The sequence below is a fragment of the Bubalus kerabau genome, chromosome 1 (genome assembly GCF_029407905.1).
Source record: "Bubalus kerabau isolate K-KA32 ecotype Philippines breed swamp buffalo chromosome 1, PCC_UOA_SB_1v2, whole genome shotgun sequence".
In the NCBI taxonomy this organism is placed as follows: Eukaryota; Metazoa; Chordata; class Mammalia; order Artiodactyla; family Bovidae; genus Bubalus; species Bubalus kerabau.
This window is the reverse complement of record NC_073624.1, coordinates 35,369,651-35,386,066: the sequence shown is the minus strand read 5'-3', so window position 1 is coordinate 35,386,066 and position 16,416 is coordinate 35,369,651. Positions and strand designations below refer to the sequence as shown.

Here is a 16,416-nt window from a genome sequence, read left to right as displayed (position 1 = left end):
GTTAAAATATCCCATGTCATTTTTGTAATTACTAAACAATCTTATATTTTTGTGTATACTAAACCTGTAATATGTGTTGTTAGCTTCTAGAAGTAATTGCCACTGTAATTTTAAAGATAAGGATACCATTTACAGTACAATGTGAAATTTGCAATATGTATTATAGTTAGCCAGCCAGTATTTTAAAATACAGATATTTTAAATTTCAGTACACTGGGAAAATTTTAATTTGCAAAATGATATCCTGGGATATTGGTTATTTTCTTAATATCTTCAAAACCAGTACAGGATGATGACAGAAGAAATTACTTTCTGAATTGCAGAACTTAATACATAGGTTTTTAACATAAGTGTGGGAAATGAGTCTTTTCTGATACTTTGAAAATGGTAAACTCCCAGTCATCATCAGTTCAGTTCAGTCGCTCAGTCGTGTCCGACTCTTTGCAACCCCATGGACTGCAGCACACCAGGCCTCCCTGTCCATCACCAATTCCCAGAGTTTACTCAAACTCATGTCCATTGAGTCGGTGACGCCATCCAGCCATCTCATCCTCTGTCGTCCCCTTCTCCTCCTGCCCTCAATCTTTCCCAGCATTAGGGTCTTTTCAAATGAGTCAGTCATCATATTTGACATCATATCCTTTTATTTCTGATGTAGTCTATTAAAAAGTGAAAGTTGCTCAGTCATGTCCGACTCTTTGCTGCCCCATGCTTATATAGAGTCCATGAAATTCTCTAGGCCAGAATACAGGAGTGGGTAGCCTTTCTCTTCTCCAGGGGATCTTCCCAACCCAGGGATCAAACCCAGGTCTCCCGCATTGCAGGAAGATTCTTTACCAGCTGAGCCACAAGGGAAGCCCAAGAATAGAGTGGGTAGCCTATCCCTTCTCCAGCAGATCTTCCTGACACAGGAATTGAAGCAGGGCCTCCTTCATTGAAGGTGGATTCTTTACCAACTGAGCTATCAGGGAAGTCCAATCTATTAAAGCCTTATAAATTAAATCTTATTCTTTTTTCTGATTGGGATAAGAAATAACATAATTCCAATTCATGCAAAATAATGTGGGGGAGTAACAGTCATTATTGATAGTATTAATATACTTCTTTGTAATTTCTCTTGTCGGGAATGTATTTTGCATTAGTTTGCATAAAAAATAAGTCATGATTTTTTAAATAATTTTAATGTCCTGTTTTTGTTTAGACCAAAGTCACTGGAAACTGTGAAAAAAATATAAATATATTTTCATGTAAATAAATGCCAGTTTTCAGTTTTCATTATTTCATTTATAGAGAGATCCCACTTATCAGAGTCTCTGGTTAATCCTGAACAGTTTCAGTCTTTCATATTTCTCTCAGAGAAAAACCAAGATAATCCAGAGAAGTATTTGACAGTACTCTTCCTTGAGAGCTTTATCTTTAGCAGCGATCTTTTTATTACAGAAGTTCTAGCTTGCATAGTAAAAGCTATCCAAGAACTCTTAAGACAAATGAGAAATGAGAAATTGTGCTGTATTTTATACATATATATACATACATGTGTGTGTGTGTGTGTGTGTGTGTGCGCGCGTGTATACTTATTTATTGGAAGCTTCCCTGGTGGCTCAGACAGTAAAGAATCTGCCTGCAGTGCAGGAGACAGGAGACCAGTGCAGGAGATCTGGGTCAAGAGGATCCACTGGAGGAAGAAATAGCAACCCACTGCAGTATTCTTGCCTGGAGAATTCTATGGACAGAGGAGCCTGCTGAGCTACAGTCCATAGGGTCACACAGAGTCAGACACGACTGAGTGATTAACACACGCATACTTATTTATTAATACTTATATGTGTATATATAGATACTTGCTTCTTCAATCATTTTTTTTAACTTTCACAAACTGCTTTTTGGAGATGAAGAGTGTTAATCTAAATATTTGATGTGACTCCTGAATCGAAAGCAACCTACTTGTTTTAAGATACTACATGATATGGCTATAGTTCGCAAGTAAAATTTTCCCTTATTATTAAATGGATTTGTCAAAGAATTTTTGCTGGTTATTTAATAAGAAATATATAGTGATGGCTTAGTCAAAGAGTGTGCATTTTAGATAGTATTCCTGAAAACCCTAATCCTCAAGATTACCTGAAGTTTGTCTGTGTTTATATATCAGAAAGTAAAGTGGCGTTGTGGCAAACATCCAGTTAATTTTAATCAATGGAGGTAGACTTACCAAATAATGTTCTTCAAATAGTCTCCTTCCATTCCCTTCCAGTGGCTTTTTTGTATTTCTGCACAACTAATAATCAGAAAAAAGTTGTGACAGTTGTCCATTTCAGCAAGTCAAAGAAGGGAGACATACAGGGTTTGAACCAATATGGATAGTAAGAACATTATTTAGTGTATGAAGCTACATTCTTTTGTAACACACCATGTAAAATTTAAAGGGGAGGGGGAGTTATTAACCAAATAACATGATATACAGTACCACCACTGATGTTGGTAAAGAGTAAATATGGATAACTGTTATTTGCTTTGAGTCCCTGGTTATACTGAAACTAAAATTCCTTGTGTGTGGTGTATGTCATTTCCCCCCTGAGAAGTAAGTCATGAAAGTTGAAGTGACAGTATCTATCTTTAAATATTCCAAGGCACTAAAGAAAAATACCTATAGGAAAAATACCGCATCTTATTATAGGATTATAGGTACTTTCTGAGAGGTGCATTTATTTCATTGCTGATAGTCCTTTTATTTTTTTTTTTTCTCTCTCTCCTGTAGCAGTTATATGCTGCCCAGCTAGCTGCAATGCAGGTATCTCCAGGAGGAAAGCTCCCAGGCGTATCCCAAGGCAACCTTGGTGCTGCTGTATCTCCTACCAGCATTCACACAGACAAGAGCACAAACAGCCCACCACCCAAAAGCAAGGTACCCCTTTGAAGAAGCTACATGTTTTGGCATTTAGAGTTTGCTTTTTGTTCGATGATATGTATTGAATACCTATTACGTACCAGTAATTGGGCTACGTGCTAGATCTTCAAGGAAGCATGGTTAGTAGAATCAGTAAGGATTGTGTCCCTATAAATTCACTCACATAACATTTAGTCGCTCATTTATTCAGTGAACATGCATTGATAGCTGTAGTAGAAAATGTGAGTGATACGAATATTTGAAAGGTAGTTGTGCTGTCACCAAGAATGTTATAGTCTTCTAAAATAGATACCCATACTCTATTATATAAGGTCTTAGAAGGAGTTACAGGGAAAGAATGTGAAGTTATTAGGACAAAAATATTATTAATACCTTCAGTGAGGGACCTGCAAAAATTGTTCCAAAGGAGAACTGAAATAGACCTTAAATATGAGAATGATTAGAGCATAGATATCATGTTTTCTTTAAATATCACCAACTGGTTATATGATATAGTATAGGTACAATTTCAGACATATTATCCAGCCAATTATTCAGCCAATTAGAAAGATAATGCTAGTGTTAAAAGTTAGAGTATTTAGAAATAGTTTTGGTTTTAGGGCAAAGAAAGCATTTCCTTAGAGAACCTCAAAAAGGATCAGGGGGGTTTCAAATAATTTGTTTCTTGGCTCAAAAGAAAGAAGCAGAAAAATTAATTTAAATTTCTTCATGATTTTTAAGCTCTTACCTAGATGATTGTATATGAATATATTAAACTTCCTATGTAAAAAAGTAAAAAGAGCATCCATGAAATAATTTTCTCGGACATTGCTCAGGGAAATAATCACACATTAACAGAAAATATTCAGTAGAAAACTTGACACAGTGAATTTACCCCCAAAATAATGCTGTTTGTCTTTTGCTGAATTACCTAGAAAATTCCTTCTGCTCTTTATTTCAAGAATTCATCTTGAAATGTCTGAAGAGTAATAGGGTTAGAGTAGTCACAACAATAGAAAAAATACACAGAGAAAAAAATTTAGAAATTTTTGAAAGAGAAAAAAAATCCTAGCGTTTTTTAATCCTCCTCTAGTGCCCTGGTACATGCTTTTCATAGTCAGTGTATTAATCCAGAATAGAAATTGGGAAAGAGAACAGTTGGGTTGGCAAAGTGTCCTCTAGCCTCCATCTTCCCAAGCCCCCCAAGTCTATTTTTTCATACTAATAGATAAATACATTTGGAATAATAACTCACCCTGGACAAGGACCTTAGACATGATTCACTAGCAACATGTACAAATATATAGAGGAAAATTATGTACTTGCTACTGTGATGTTAGGAAATACGATAAGCCACTTTTAAGAACTCTTTCAGCTCTGTAATGGACCTTCCATGTTCTGTGCTTGGGGTGTACTTGAGGCGTGGTGTGCTTTTCTATATAATCACAGCGGAACATGTTTTTAAAACTTGGTAATAATGGTGACATTTATTAAATATAATTTAATTTTAAAGCAGTGATATTTTGGTGTCTCCAAGGAACAGTAGTTTCAAAGTATTCCATGTGCAGGCTCAATTCAGTTAGTAAGTTCAGTCACTCGGTCATGTCCAACTCTTTGCGACCCCATGGCCTGCAGCACACTAGGTATCCCTGTCCATCACCAATTCCTGGAGCTTACTCAAACTTATGGCCATTGAGTCGGTGATGCCATCCACCATCTCATCCTCCTTTCTCATTCCCTTTCTCCTCCTGCATTCAATCTTTCCCAGCCATGGGGCTTTTCAAATGAGTTGGTACTTTGCATCACATGGCCAAAGTATTGGAGTTTAAGCTTCAACATCAGTCCTTCCAATGAACACCCATCTAAAGGACTGATCTCCTTTGGAATGGACTGGTTGGATCTCCTTGCAGTCCAAGGGACTCTCAAGAGTCTTCTCCAACACCACAGTTCAAAAACATCAATTCTTCAGCGCTCAGCTTTCTTTATAGTCCAACTCTGACATCCATACATGACCACTGGAAAAACGTGACTAGATGGAACTTTGTTGACAAAGTAATGTCTCTGCTTTTTAATATCCTGTGTAGGTTGATCATAATTTTTCTTCCAAGGAGCAAGCATCTTTTAATTTCATGGCTGCAGTAGCCACCTGCAGTGATTTTGGAGCCTCCAAAAATAAAGTCTGTCACTGTTTCCACTGTTTCCCCATTTATTTACCATGAAGTGATGGGACCAGATGCCATGATCTTAGTTTTCTAAATGTTGAGCTTTAAGCCAACTCTTTCACTCTCTTCGTTCACTTTCCTCAAGAATCTCTTTAGTACTTCTTCACTTTCTGCCATGAGGGTGGTGTCATCTGCGTATCTGAGGTTATTGATATTTCTCCTTGCAGTCTTGATTCCAGCTTGTGCTTCATCCAGCCCAGTATTTCTCATGATGTACTCTACATATAGGTTAAATAAGCAAGGTGAAATATGTAGCCTTGACGTACTCCTTTCCTGATTTGATACCAGTCTGTTGTTCCATGTCCAGTTCTAAATATTGCTTTTGACATGCATACAGTTTTCTCAGGAGGCAGGTCAGGTAGTCTGGTATTCCCATCTCTTGAAGAATTTTCCACAGTTTGTTGTGATCCACACAGTCAAAGGCTTTGTTATAGCCAATAAAGCAGAAATAGATGTTTTTCTGGAACTCTCTTGCTTTTTTGATGATCCAGCGGATGTTGGCAATTTGATCTCTGGTTCCCCTGCCTTTTCTAAATCCAGCTTGATCATCTGGAAGTTCACGGTTCACATACTGTTGAAGCCTCTCCTGGAGAATTTTGAGCATTGCTTTGCTAGTGTGTGAGATGAGTGCAATTGTGCGGTAGTTTGAGCATTCTTTGGCATTGCCTTTCTTTGGGTTTAGAGTGAAAACGACCTTTTCCAGTCCTGTGGCCACTGCTGAGTTTTCCAAATTTGCTGGCATATTGAGTGCAGCACTTTCACAGCATCATCTTTTAGGATTTGAAATAGCTCAACTGGAATTCCATCACCTCCACTAGCTTTGTTTGTAGTGATGCTTCCTAAGGGCTACCTGACTTCACATTCCAGGATGTCTGGCTTTAGGTGAGTGATCACACCATCATGATCATCTGGGTCATGAACATCTTTTTTGTATAGTTTTGTTTATTTTTGCCACCTCTTCTTAATATATTCTGCTTCTATTAGCTCCATACCATTTCTGTCCTTTATTGTGCCCATCTTTGCATGACATGTTCCCTTGGTATCTCTAATTTTCTTGAAAAGATCTCTAGTCTTTCCCATTCTACTGTTTTCCTCTATTTCTTTGCACTGATCACTGAGGAAGGCTTTCTTCTCTCCTTGCTATTCTTTATAACTCTGCATTCAAATGGGTATATCTTTCCTTTTTTCTTTTGCCTTTTGCCTCTATTCTTTTCACAGTGATTTGTAAGGCCTCCTCAGACAACCATTTTGCCTTTTTGCATTTCTTTTTCTTGGGCATGGTCTTGATTCCTGCCTCCTGTTCAATGTAACGAACCTCTGTCCATAGTTCTTCAGGCACTCTGTCTATCAGATCTAACCCCCTAAAATCTATTTGTTACTTCCACTGTACGGGATTTGATTTAGGTCATACCATAATGGTCTAGTGGTTTTCCCTGCTTTTTAAATTTAAGTCTGAATTTGGCAATAAGGAGTTCATGATCTGAGCCACAGTCAGCTCCCAGTCTTGTTTTTGCTGACTCTATAGAGCTTCTCCATCTTTGGCTTCAAAGAATATAATCAACATAAAATTGGATTAAAGATTTACTGAGCACCAAAGAACTGATTGGGCTTCCCTGGTGGCTCAGAGGTTAAAGTGTCTGCCTGTAATGCAGGAGACCTGGGTTTGATCCCTGGGTCGGGAAGATCCCCTGGAGAAGGAAATGACAAAGCACTCCATTATTCTTGCCTGGAGATTCCCATGGACAGAGGAGCCTGGTGGGCTACAATCCACGGGGTCGCAAAGAGTCGGAAAGCGACTTAACTTTCTTTAACTTTCAACTTTCAAAGAATTGATGCTTTTGAACTGTGGTGTTGGAGAAGACTCTTGAGAGTCCCTTGGACCACAAGGAGAGCCAATCAGTCCATCCTAAAGGAGATCAGTCCTTGGGTATTCGTTGGAAGGACTGATGTTGAAGCTGAAACTCCAGTACTTTGGCCACTTGATGCAAAGAGCTGACTCATTTGAAAAGACCCTGATGCTGGGAAAAATTGACAGCAGGAGGAGAAGAGGATGACAGAGAATGAGATGGTTGGATGGCATCATCGACTCAATTGACATGAGTTTGGGTAGGCTCCGAGAGTTGGTGATGGACAGGGAGTCTTGGAGTGCTGCAGTTCATGGGGTCACAAAGAGTCAGACAAGACTGCGCAACTAAACTGAACTGAATTGAACTGAGCATGGTCCAGCCCATCAGAACAAGACCCATCTTCCCCCTCAGTCAGTGTCTCCCATCAGGAAGCTTCCATAAGCCTCTTATCCTTCTCCATCAGAGGGCAAACAGAATGAAAACCACAAACACAGAAAACTAACCCATCTGATCACATGGACCACAGCCGTGTCTAACTCAGTGAAACTATGAGTCATGCCACAAAGGACTACTCAAGATAGATGGGTCATGGTGGAGAGTTCTGACAAAACATGGTCTACTGGAGAAGGGAATGGCAAACCACTTCAGTATTCTTGACTTGAGAACCCTATGAACAGTATGAAAAGGCAAAATGATAGGACACTAAAAGATGAACTCCCCAGGTCCGTAGGTACCCAATATGCCATTGGAGATCAGTGGAGAAATAACTCCAGAATGAAGAGATGGAGCCAAAGCAAAAACAATACCCAGTTGTGGATGTGACTGGCGTTGGAAGTAAAGTCCAATGCTGTAAAGAGCAATATTGCATAGGAACCTGGAATGTTAGGTCCATGAATCAAGGCAAATTGGAAGTGGTCAGACAGGAGATGGCAAGACTGAACATCAACATTTTAGGAATCAGTGAACTAAAATGGACTGATAAGGGTGAATTTAACTCAGATGACTATTATATCTACTACGGTGGGCAAGAATCCCTTAGAAGAAATGGAGTAGCCATCCTAGTCAACAAAGGAGTCTAAAATGCCATACTTGGGTGCAATCTCAAAAATGACATAATGATCTCTGTTTGTTTCCAAGAGAAACCATTCAATATCACAGTAATCCAAGTCTATGCCCCAGCTAGTAATGCTGAAAAAGCTGAAGTTGAATGGTTCTATGAAAACTTATAAGACCTTCTAGAACTAACACACAAAAAAGATGTCCTTTTCATTATAGGGGACTGGAATACAAAAGTAGAAAGTCAGGAGATACCTGGAGTAACAGGCAAATTTGGCCTTGGAGTACAAAATGAATCACAGCAAAGGCTAATAGAGTTTTGCCAAGAGAACTACACATGGACACGCTAACACTGAGAAAAATATGTAGCTGTGGCAGCATAGTCATTGTCACGCACAAATAACTCTCTAGTTATTCTAGATTTTCCCCCCATGATTAATTAATGTGATTTCACATCATTGTTCATAATGATGCTTTACATTAGGGCATTTCATTTTATGACTTTAGAGTACACAGTTCACTTGTAAAGAACTGATGGGTTTTTCTTGGCCACTAGATGACTTTTTATCATTGATAGTGAGTGTTGTGTGCTCATTCGTTTCCAACTCTTTGCCACCCTATGGACTGTAGCCCACAAAATATCTTCTCCCCAAATCCCTAAATAGAATAATCATGAAGTTTTTGATGTCAGTCATCCTTATTCATTTATGCATCTATTTATTTACTCATTCATTCATTCATGCATTCAAAGATTTATTGCACACTTGCTGTGACCCTTCCTTAGGTAAACCATGGCAAATATAAAAGTGACATAAAGCTTGCCAAGATGAAGACACTGTTTTATGAGGTATATGGTTTCAGATATTCATAGAACTCCACAGATTGGATGTGAAGATTGATTTTTCCAGTAACGTTAGAATTCTGCCATATTGTACGGTTTTAAGTACCTCCCTTTATTTAGTGTTACCGAAAAAGTGGATTGTGTTTCTATAGCTATGATTATATACTGTTTAAAAAATATATTCATACTTTATCACTAAATTTCACTTCTGGAAAATTAGCTTTCATGAATTTTCTATCATAGAAAGTTTAAGAAAGCAGTTGAAGTTGTATTTCTTACCACTTGCAATTATTTTAAAGTACATAAAAATTTTAACCCAGGAAAAAGTGCCTCTTTTTAAATAACAACCACAATATAATAAAAAATATGTCTGTTCTTTGCTCAGTTTCCTCTAGTATACTGTTTACATCCATTCTTATTGTCAGAAAGTATGTCTTAAATGTGCTTGTGTAAAGTTTAGTGGGTTAAAAATTGCCAGAGCAATAAATATTGCTATTGTCATTTTAATGAAGAACATGACTAAAAAAATACAAGCAATAATAAATAAAGAGGATGCATTTCAATACATGAATTCTATATCTTAGAGACTGGAATTGACATTTCTACATAGCATAATAAACATTTTGCCTTTACAGAGCCATTTCACTTTAATATAACAGTTATCATTTATTACTATATATAAATATATTTTGAAACAATCAATCCTGAGTGTCTGGAGGGCATTTTCTGTGTGTTTTATTGGTGGATTTTCACATGTATCTTATTGTAAAATTGAATTATTTTACTAAATAGCTTTGTGTTATCTGCCTTCCTACCTGGCATAAAGCAAACGTAAAGCTTTTATTGTTTGGAACAACAGAATCATAAGCCACATCCAGGTGATGATGTACGGAAAAGGCTCTTACTGGCAGCTGTCAAAAATCAACCATGTGCTATGGGTTCGCTTGTCTGCCCTTCTTCCTAGGTGTGCCTTTGACTCACAACTCCAGAGAAGGACACAAACAAAACTTATTTGCAATTTGCAAAAAAAATGGAAGGGGGAAATCAAAAGGAAGGGGCTCCAAAAGACTGTAAAATTGTGCAGCATGAGTCCTCTGATGCATGCTGTTTTCAATCTGCTGTGTGCCAGTTGGAGGCTTGGGGAGTGTGTGCGCGCGCGAGAAAGGATAATGCTGAGAAATGATAGAGTGGCTGTGACCTCCAAGCTCAGCCTGGAAATCCAAGACATTGATTTCACTTAGCATTCCTGCTGAGAAATCTGGCGGAGTTCAGTTGTAATAAAAGAACAAGATTCTGTTCTAATGGTAATGGCGTATGACAGACATATCACTTTGTCTGTCCTCAGCACCAGAGAGAGGAGAATTGGAGAGAGGTCACCTGACCTTCCTGCGGTGTTGTAAGAGCGCTGTGCTAAGCTTTGAACTGCCGCCTAGGAACGTAATTATTTATAATATTAAATGATAAAGAAACCTTTAGAGGACTCACAGTGACCCTTTAGAAACTGTGAGCAGGAAGTGTATCCCATAAATGTGAAAACACAAAAAGAAATCTGCTCTCTTCAAATACTGCATTGGAAAACTTGGACCGCATTGCTGGTTGAGCTGTACGTCTTTAAACTTACTATTTGGAACTGTCATTGCTTCACGTTTCCGTATTATTTTATGCCTTGATTTTATTATTCACAAAGACGAGATATTTTTTTCATAATGTATTTTGCCAAATATTGAAAAGTTAAGGTCTTCGGCAGGTTTTTAAAATTTCTCAGATGTTACATAACATCTTTCTTAATACATTTGTCTCTTTAGCACTAATTTAATTTTTTTCTTTCTGGATCCTATTCCAAGACTAATTTTTTATATTTAGTTCTTCAGAGATATCCTCTTAGCTCATGTGTATCCTCTCAGCTGAGTTTATAGCTAAATATTGGTTTAAAAAAACAACTTTGAAAGTATGAGCTTGTATATATGAGAGATCCAGTTTAAAGAAAATTTTAGAAATAATTCTGTTTCTCATATTCAGGAAAATTATTTAGTCATAGTATTGTTTAGCATTATTGGTCCTTGAATCTCATAGGCAGCATTGCCGCTCTAAATCGGCTTATCTTCCTCAACAAATATTTAAGTTGATTTGTTTATAGTTTAGCGTTCTGCCACAGAATAGGTAAAATTTATTCAGTGACTTTCATTTTTGTCATGTATTTTGTGCTACGTATTTCTTTGTTTTAATGGTTTTCTGCATTGTTTGCTATGGTTTATTAAGAAACCTAGATAGCATTTCTTTTGTCAGAGCAATCGATCTCTTGATAATATTTGTTTGGTAAAAATAAATTATTTCTTTTAAAAATAGCAGAATCAATACCAGCCTTAAAATAGTTATCAAAGGAGGAAAAGTATTTTTAGTTGGTTTCACATGCAACTCACACAATTGTTGGTAATGAATAAGCGTGTAATTTCCACGTTAGCAAGAAGTCCTCATATGTTATAGATGTGCTACCGTCTGAACTTCACATTTTAAGTGTTTTGCTATTGCACAAGTAGCCAGCTCTTGGGAAGATTTTAAGTGCAACTTGTAAATATTATGAAATGTCTCTTGGTGCTTGATGAAAACTTATATGTTGCCTGCAGCTAACCAAGAGTAGTTAGTTTGAAAAGCTCATGACAAGAGAGAATTCCTCGGTGCTTTTCTTTTAACCTTGCTCTGACCCTAGTCATACCCCTGGTCACAGTTGTGTCCCTGTCAATGACAAGAGCTCATAGATTGTCCAATCAATTTTTTTTTGTTCTTTTCAAATACTTCTGGCAGTGATGTTCCCATTTGCTCAGCAGTAGCACCTGGGAGTCATGTGAGGGAGGAGAAATATTTTTCCAACAACCAGAAAAAACCCTAGCCAGCTGACCAGACACAATCAGATCCTTTCAGGGGCAATATCCTTATACAGATTGCTTCAAATTCTGAAGTAAGAAGTAGTACTACATTTTTATCTTATCTTCTTTCACAGACACCAAAATGAAGATCTATTCTGATTTGGTAGCCGGGTGCTTATGTTAGTAATGTCAGGAGGGCCATGACTCCTCTTAGAGCACTTAGTTTTTGCTGTAATGGTACCAATCACATAATTTCATGCTATCAAGTAAGCATTTTATCCATACACACTGATCTACAGAGTAAAATTTTGTAGGAGTTTCATATTATGAGTCACAAACTGTGGCACACATACACACAAGATTACTTAGCAGTATATGCTGGGAGTATGAGAAATCAGAGGATAGGCATGATTCATCTTATTTGAAAATTCTAATGGAGGATTTGGAAATGAAGTTCATTTTGCTAATTTTGAGTCAGTGCTTTATAACGCCAGTTGGGGGAAAGGTGACTGCAAAAGTGCACATACAGTCCAACCACATGTAAGTCAAACCACCACCACACTAATGATGAAAACACTATTTTTAATATTTGACAAAAACATCCTTTCAAGATAAAGCAAAAGACATCAAAGAGATTTCATAGCTTTGAAATCTACCAGGAAGTACTGAGGCCTCCACAGTAGTATTTCCATTGTGAAAACTCCAGAAAGCAATGCTCAGTATAATCATAACTTCAATTAATATTTTCACATTTTATCTGGACATGAAGACTTTTTAGTAGTAGTAGCTGCCAAAGATATAATTTCCAATATGTGAAAAATCATACAATACTGCCATTTGACTTGCTGTTTTCGGGTCAAGATCTCAAGTAATCATTACTCACTATGCAGGGCTAGAACTGGCTTCCAAATACAGTTATTTCTAAGTAACCCACAGTACTTAAATAGCACTAATCAAAGAGGCGCTTCCATTTATCTATATGCATGTTCAGTCATTTCAGTCATGTCTGACTTTTTGCAACCCTATGGATTGTAGTCTGCCAGGCTCCTCTGTTCATGGGATCCTCCAGGCAAGAATACTGGAGTGGGTTGCCATGCCCTCCTCCAGGGGATCGTCCCAACTCAGGGATCAAACCTGGCTCTCTTGTATTGCAGGCAGATTCTTTTCTGCTGAGCCACTGTGGAAGCCCAGTTATCTATATATGTAAGATCAAATATAAAACCACTGATCCCTCCTGAAACTGTTAGACCTGGTACTTTTGTAGATTTCATTTCTCTTAAAACTTCAGAACAGGGCTGGAATGTTAGCCTCAGCTAATTATAACCACATTTAAATTGGCCATTTTCTATTCTTAGGCTTTAAACACTGTCTGGCATATCAATTAAATGCTAGAATCTCTCTAACACCTTGCTCCATACAGCTGCTTTGTGCTTTGTTGGATAGTTATTGAACACCTGCTCCTTCCCCCATATCTCAGTATCTATGAAACAGCAATTTTGTGAGCCTCTGAGATGTGCTATGGATGTGTCACACTCAAGAGGTGAGTTCATTTGAGAGGAATCACTCCATAGAGTTAAACTATAAATGTGGCCCATTATCATTATTATCATCACTTCCTGGGTGGGACATATTTATAGTGGGTCTAACATAGTCACCCTGTCATTTTAAATAAAATAGTTTTCTTCTTGTGGCCCCTTGTTGCTAAACTGAAATATGTTAAATGAAGTGTTATCAGCAGAACCCCTGTGATCAGCCTCCTCCTTTCCTTTTCATCTGTATTCAGTTGACAGGAATCTCAAACAGCTAGGTACTTAAACAGAGGCTGTTCTGAGCGCTGTGGTATTAAATGTCCAAGTAGGTCATTTGGTGATATATTCTTATGACTCAGAAGCGGGGGAGGTGGGGGCAGTCACATGTGTAACATAAAAATTATCAAACAAAGAGACAGACTAGTTATAATGCTGACATTTTTTTAAAGGCAAAATATACTGAGGGATTTAGGTAATGTCCTTTGAATTCAACTGGCCTGGCCTGTGTTCCCCAGTATACCGATTCTGTTTTGACAGGAACCTGTCTGGAACACAGCAACCGGCTCTGATGAGCCATGTCAAAGCTTTTCAGTAAGGCAAACCACGGGAGAGGCAAGAGGATGTTGAGCATGTGTGGACATAGGAAGATCCACAGAATCACAGTTTTTAGGTGGAAGTTGCCCTCTAAAATAGATCCAAGCCAGTGCAGATTCATCATCCAAAAAGCTAAAGGTTGAAAGCATTTTAGTGTTAGAAGCAGGCAGTCAAAACCTAAATATACAGGGAAGACAAACAGAACAATGTGAAAGGATGTCCCTGTAGTGGGTGGTATCTAGTAGAACATCAGTAAACATCAGCACGTCAGACTGAGACAGTGAAAGTGCTACTTCTGTAGTTACCTTTCCTTTTAGGGAATCATTTATAATTTGGGCTTCCTAAAACATTCTTCAAATCAGTTAAAATCCTTTCTTTTCTACCCCAAATTATTAATCAGTACTTCATTTGAGCTCTTGATTATTGACCCCCTTTCACCCCTTGAGCCTGACCTGTCCTCTAAATGTTTGAATAAAGAATTGAGAAGTGAAGCTGTGGAGGACTACCATAAACCTCAGATTTGATTCATTTGCAATCCTTCTACTTACCCATTCTTTCCTATTGGTAAAATAGGAAGAATTTTAGTAGTCTGTTTAACACAGATGCCCCAAAGTAGGGATTTCTTTTCTACGTGTCAACAAATATTTAGTCTTATTTAGATTGATGGAAAATCGAGTATATACATATCTGTTTGTTAAATTTTATCAATAGATTTTTCTCTTGAGAGAATAAAACATCCTATTAACATTTTTGAATATTATAAAATAGATCATAGAAAACAATACAGTAATTAAACAGATGTAAATGTAGAAGTCAACAAAATAAAGAGATATAACCTTCTAAACTGAAGGCAGACAAGTTCAAAACCCAAAGTATGCACAATTGTCTTTATTTAACAAAGGGCATCCGATGTTTTATTTATAGAATTAGGGAAGCTTAAGTAAGAAGGAAGTTCAGAAAGTATCCAGTCCAGCATACAATAACTCAGTCTCAAGGTTACTTTCCCTCTGCCTAGTCTGCTACTGTGACAGAGGGAGTCCACCCCTGCAGGAGGTAGCGTTATTTTATTCAGGGTAACTCTTAATGTCAAAATATTCTTATTGAAGTAGAACTTTAATCAGCTTTCCAGGATTTCAAATTATGTTTTCACTGAATGACAATTGTATTTGTTAATAAAGTAATAGAAAACCCAGTCCAAGCTGAATTAAGCAAAAAGGAAATGTATTCAGATTAAAAAAAAAAAGTTATTCTGACTTTAGGTGTGGTTTAATTAGGAGCCCAAACACTTGGAAATGTTTTCTAGCCATTCAGTTCAGTTCAGTCGCTCAGTCGTGTCCGACTCTTTGCGACCCTATGAATCGCAGCACGCCAGGCGTCCCTGTCTATCACCAACTCCCGGAGTCCACCCAAACTCATGTGCACTGAGTCAGTGATGCCATCCAGGCATCTCATCCTCTGTCGTCATTATCTCTGTTCTTTTCTCATTCTTCAAAGGTCCGTCCCCTTTTAGTGTTCTCTGGTAACCCACTCCAGTATTCTTGCCTGGAGAATCCTGTGGACAGAGGAGCCTGGTGGGCTGCTGTGCATAGGGTCACGCAGAGTAGGACACGACTGAAGCGACTTAGCAGCAGCAGCAGCACCTATGCTTACGTTTATCACTGACTGATTCAACAAATATTAGTTTATACCTGCATGTGCCAAGTTCAGTTCAAGGCAGAACTACAGCTACTACAGCTATGAACAGGACAGTTTGTCTTCTTAAGATTTTTCAGTTGACTGGGAAGTGATAAGCTGTGTGCAATTAAACAGATAATTTCATATACCCATAAGTGCTATGAAGAAAATAAAACATGGTAAAAAAGTGCCGAGGGACAGCAAGATAATCTCCTTGAGACAGAGCTTATGGGGAAGTCTTCTCTGAGACCTAAATCATGAGAAGGAGAGTACCTACAAAGGTCTGGGGGGAAAGATATTCCAAACAAGAGGAATAGCAATTGCAGGGACCCTAATACATGAGTGAGGTTGACAAATTCATGGTTTAGAAAATAGGCTGGGGTAGTTCCCAAGGGGCACTAGTGGTAAAAGATCCACCTGCCAATGCAGGAGATTCAGGAGATGCAGGTTCAGTCCTTGGGTTGGGAAGATCCCCTGGAGAAGGAAATGGCAACCCACTCCAGTATTCTTGCCTGGAGAATCCCATGGACAGAGGAGCCTAGCGGGCTATAGTCCATACGATCGCAAAGAGTCAGACATGACCAAGCAACTAACACCTTCACTTTTCACTTTCTTTTTCATACTAGTGCTCAGTAGAGTTTTAGAATTGTAATTTTATTTACTGTCTTTTGAATAGGTTAACAAGTCACATAAGAAAGCAGACCCTAATTTCTAATCAGATTTTTACTTTTGACATTTGCTTTTTAAATTTTGACTTTTACCCCAAACTTTATAACCCAGTGTGGTTTCAATGATCTGCCACGTGCAACAGACTTTTAGCTCTCTTTTACAAAAGTCAGAGAAAAATGTGCTACAGTTTTAAAACAATTACAACAGGGTAGTTTTTAAATTATGAATAGCATTGT

General features: G+C 37.9%; 1 protein-coding gene across 10 annotated transcripts in view; it reads left to right on the top strand.

The window, feature by feature from the left end:
* The window catches only part of SOX5 (SRY-box transcription factor 5), a 1,162,090-nt gene that overhangs the window by 1,067,198 nt on the left and 78,476 nt on the right, over window positions 1–16,416 (top strand). For all 10 annotated transcript variants that reach the window (XM_055571976.1, XM_055571993.1, XM_055571999.1 and 7 more), the window contains one exon: window positions 2,756–2,902. In XM_055571976.1, coding sequence (XP_055427951.1) covers window positions 2,756–2,902 — 147 coding nt within the window. The remainder of the gene's footprint in view (window positions 1–2,755; window positions 2,903–16,416) is intronic.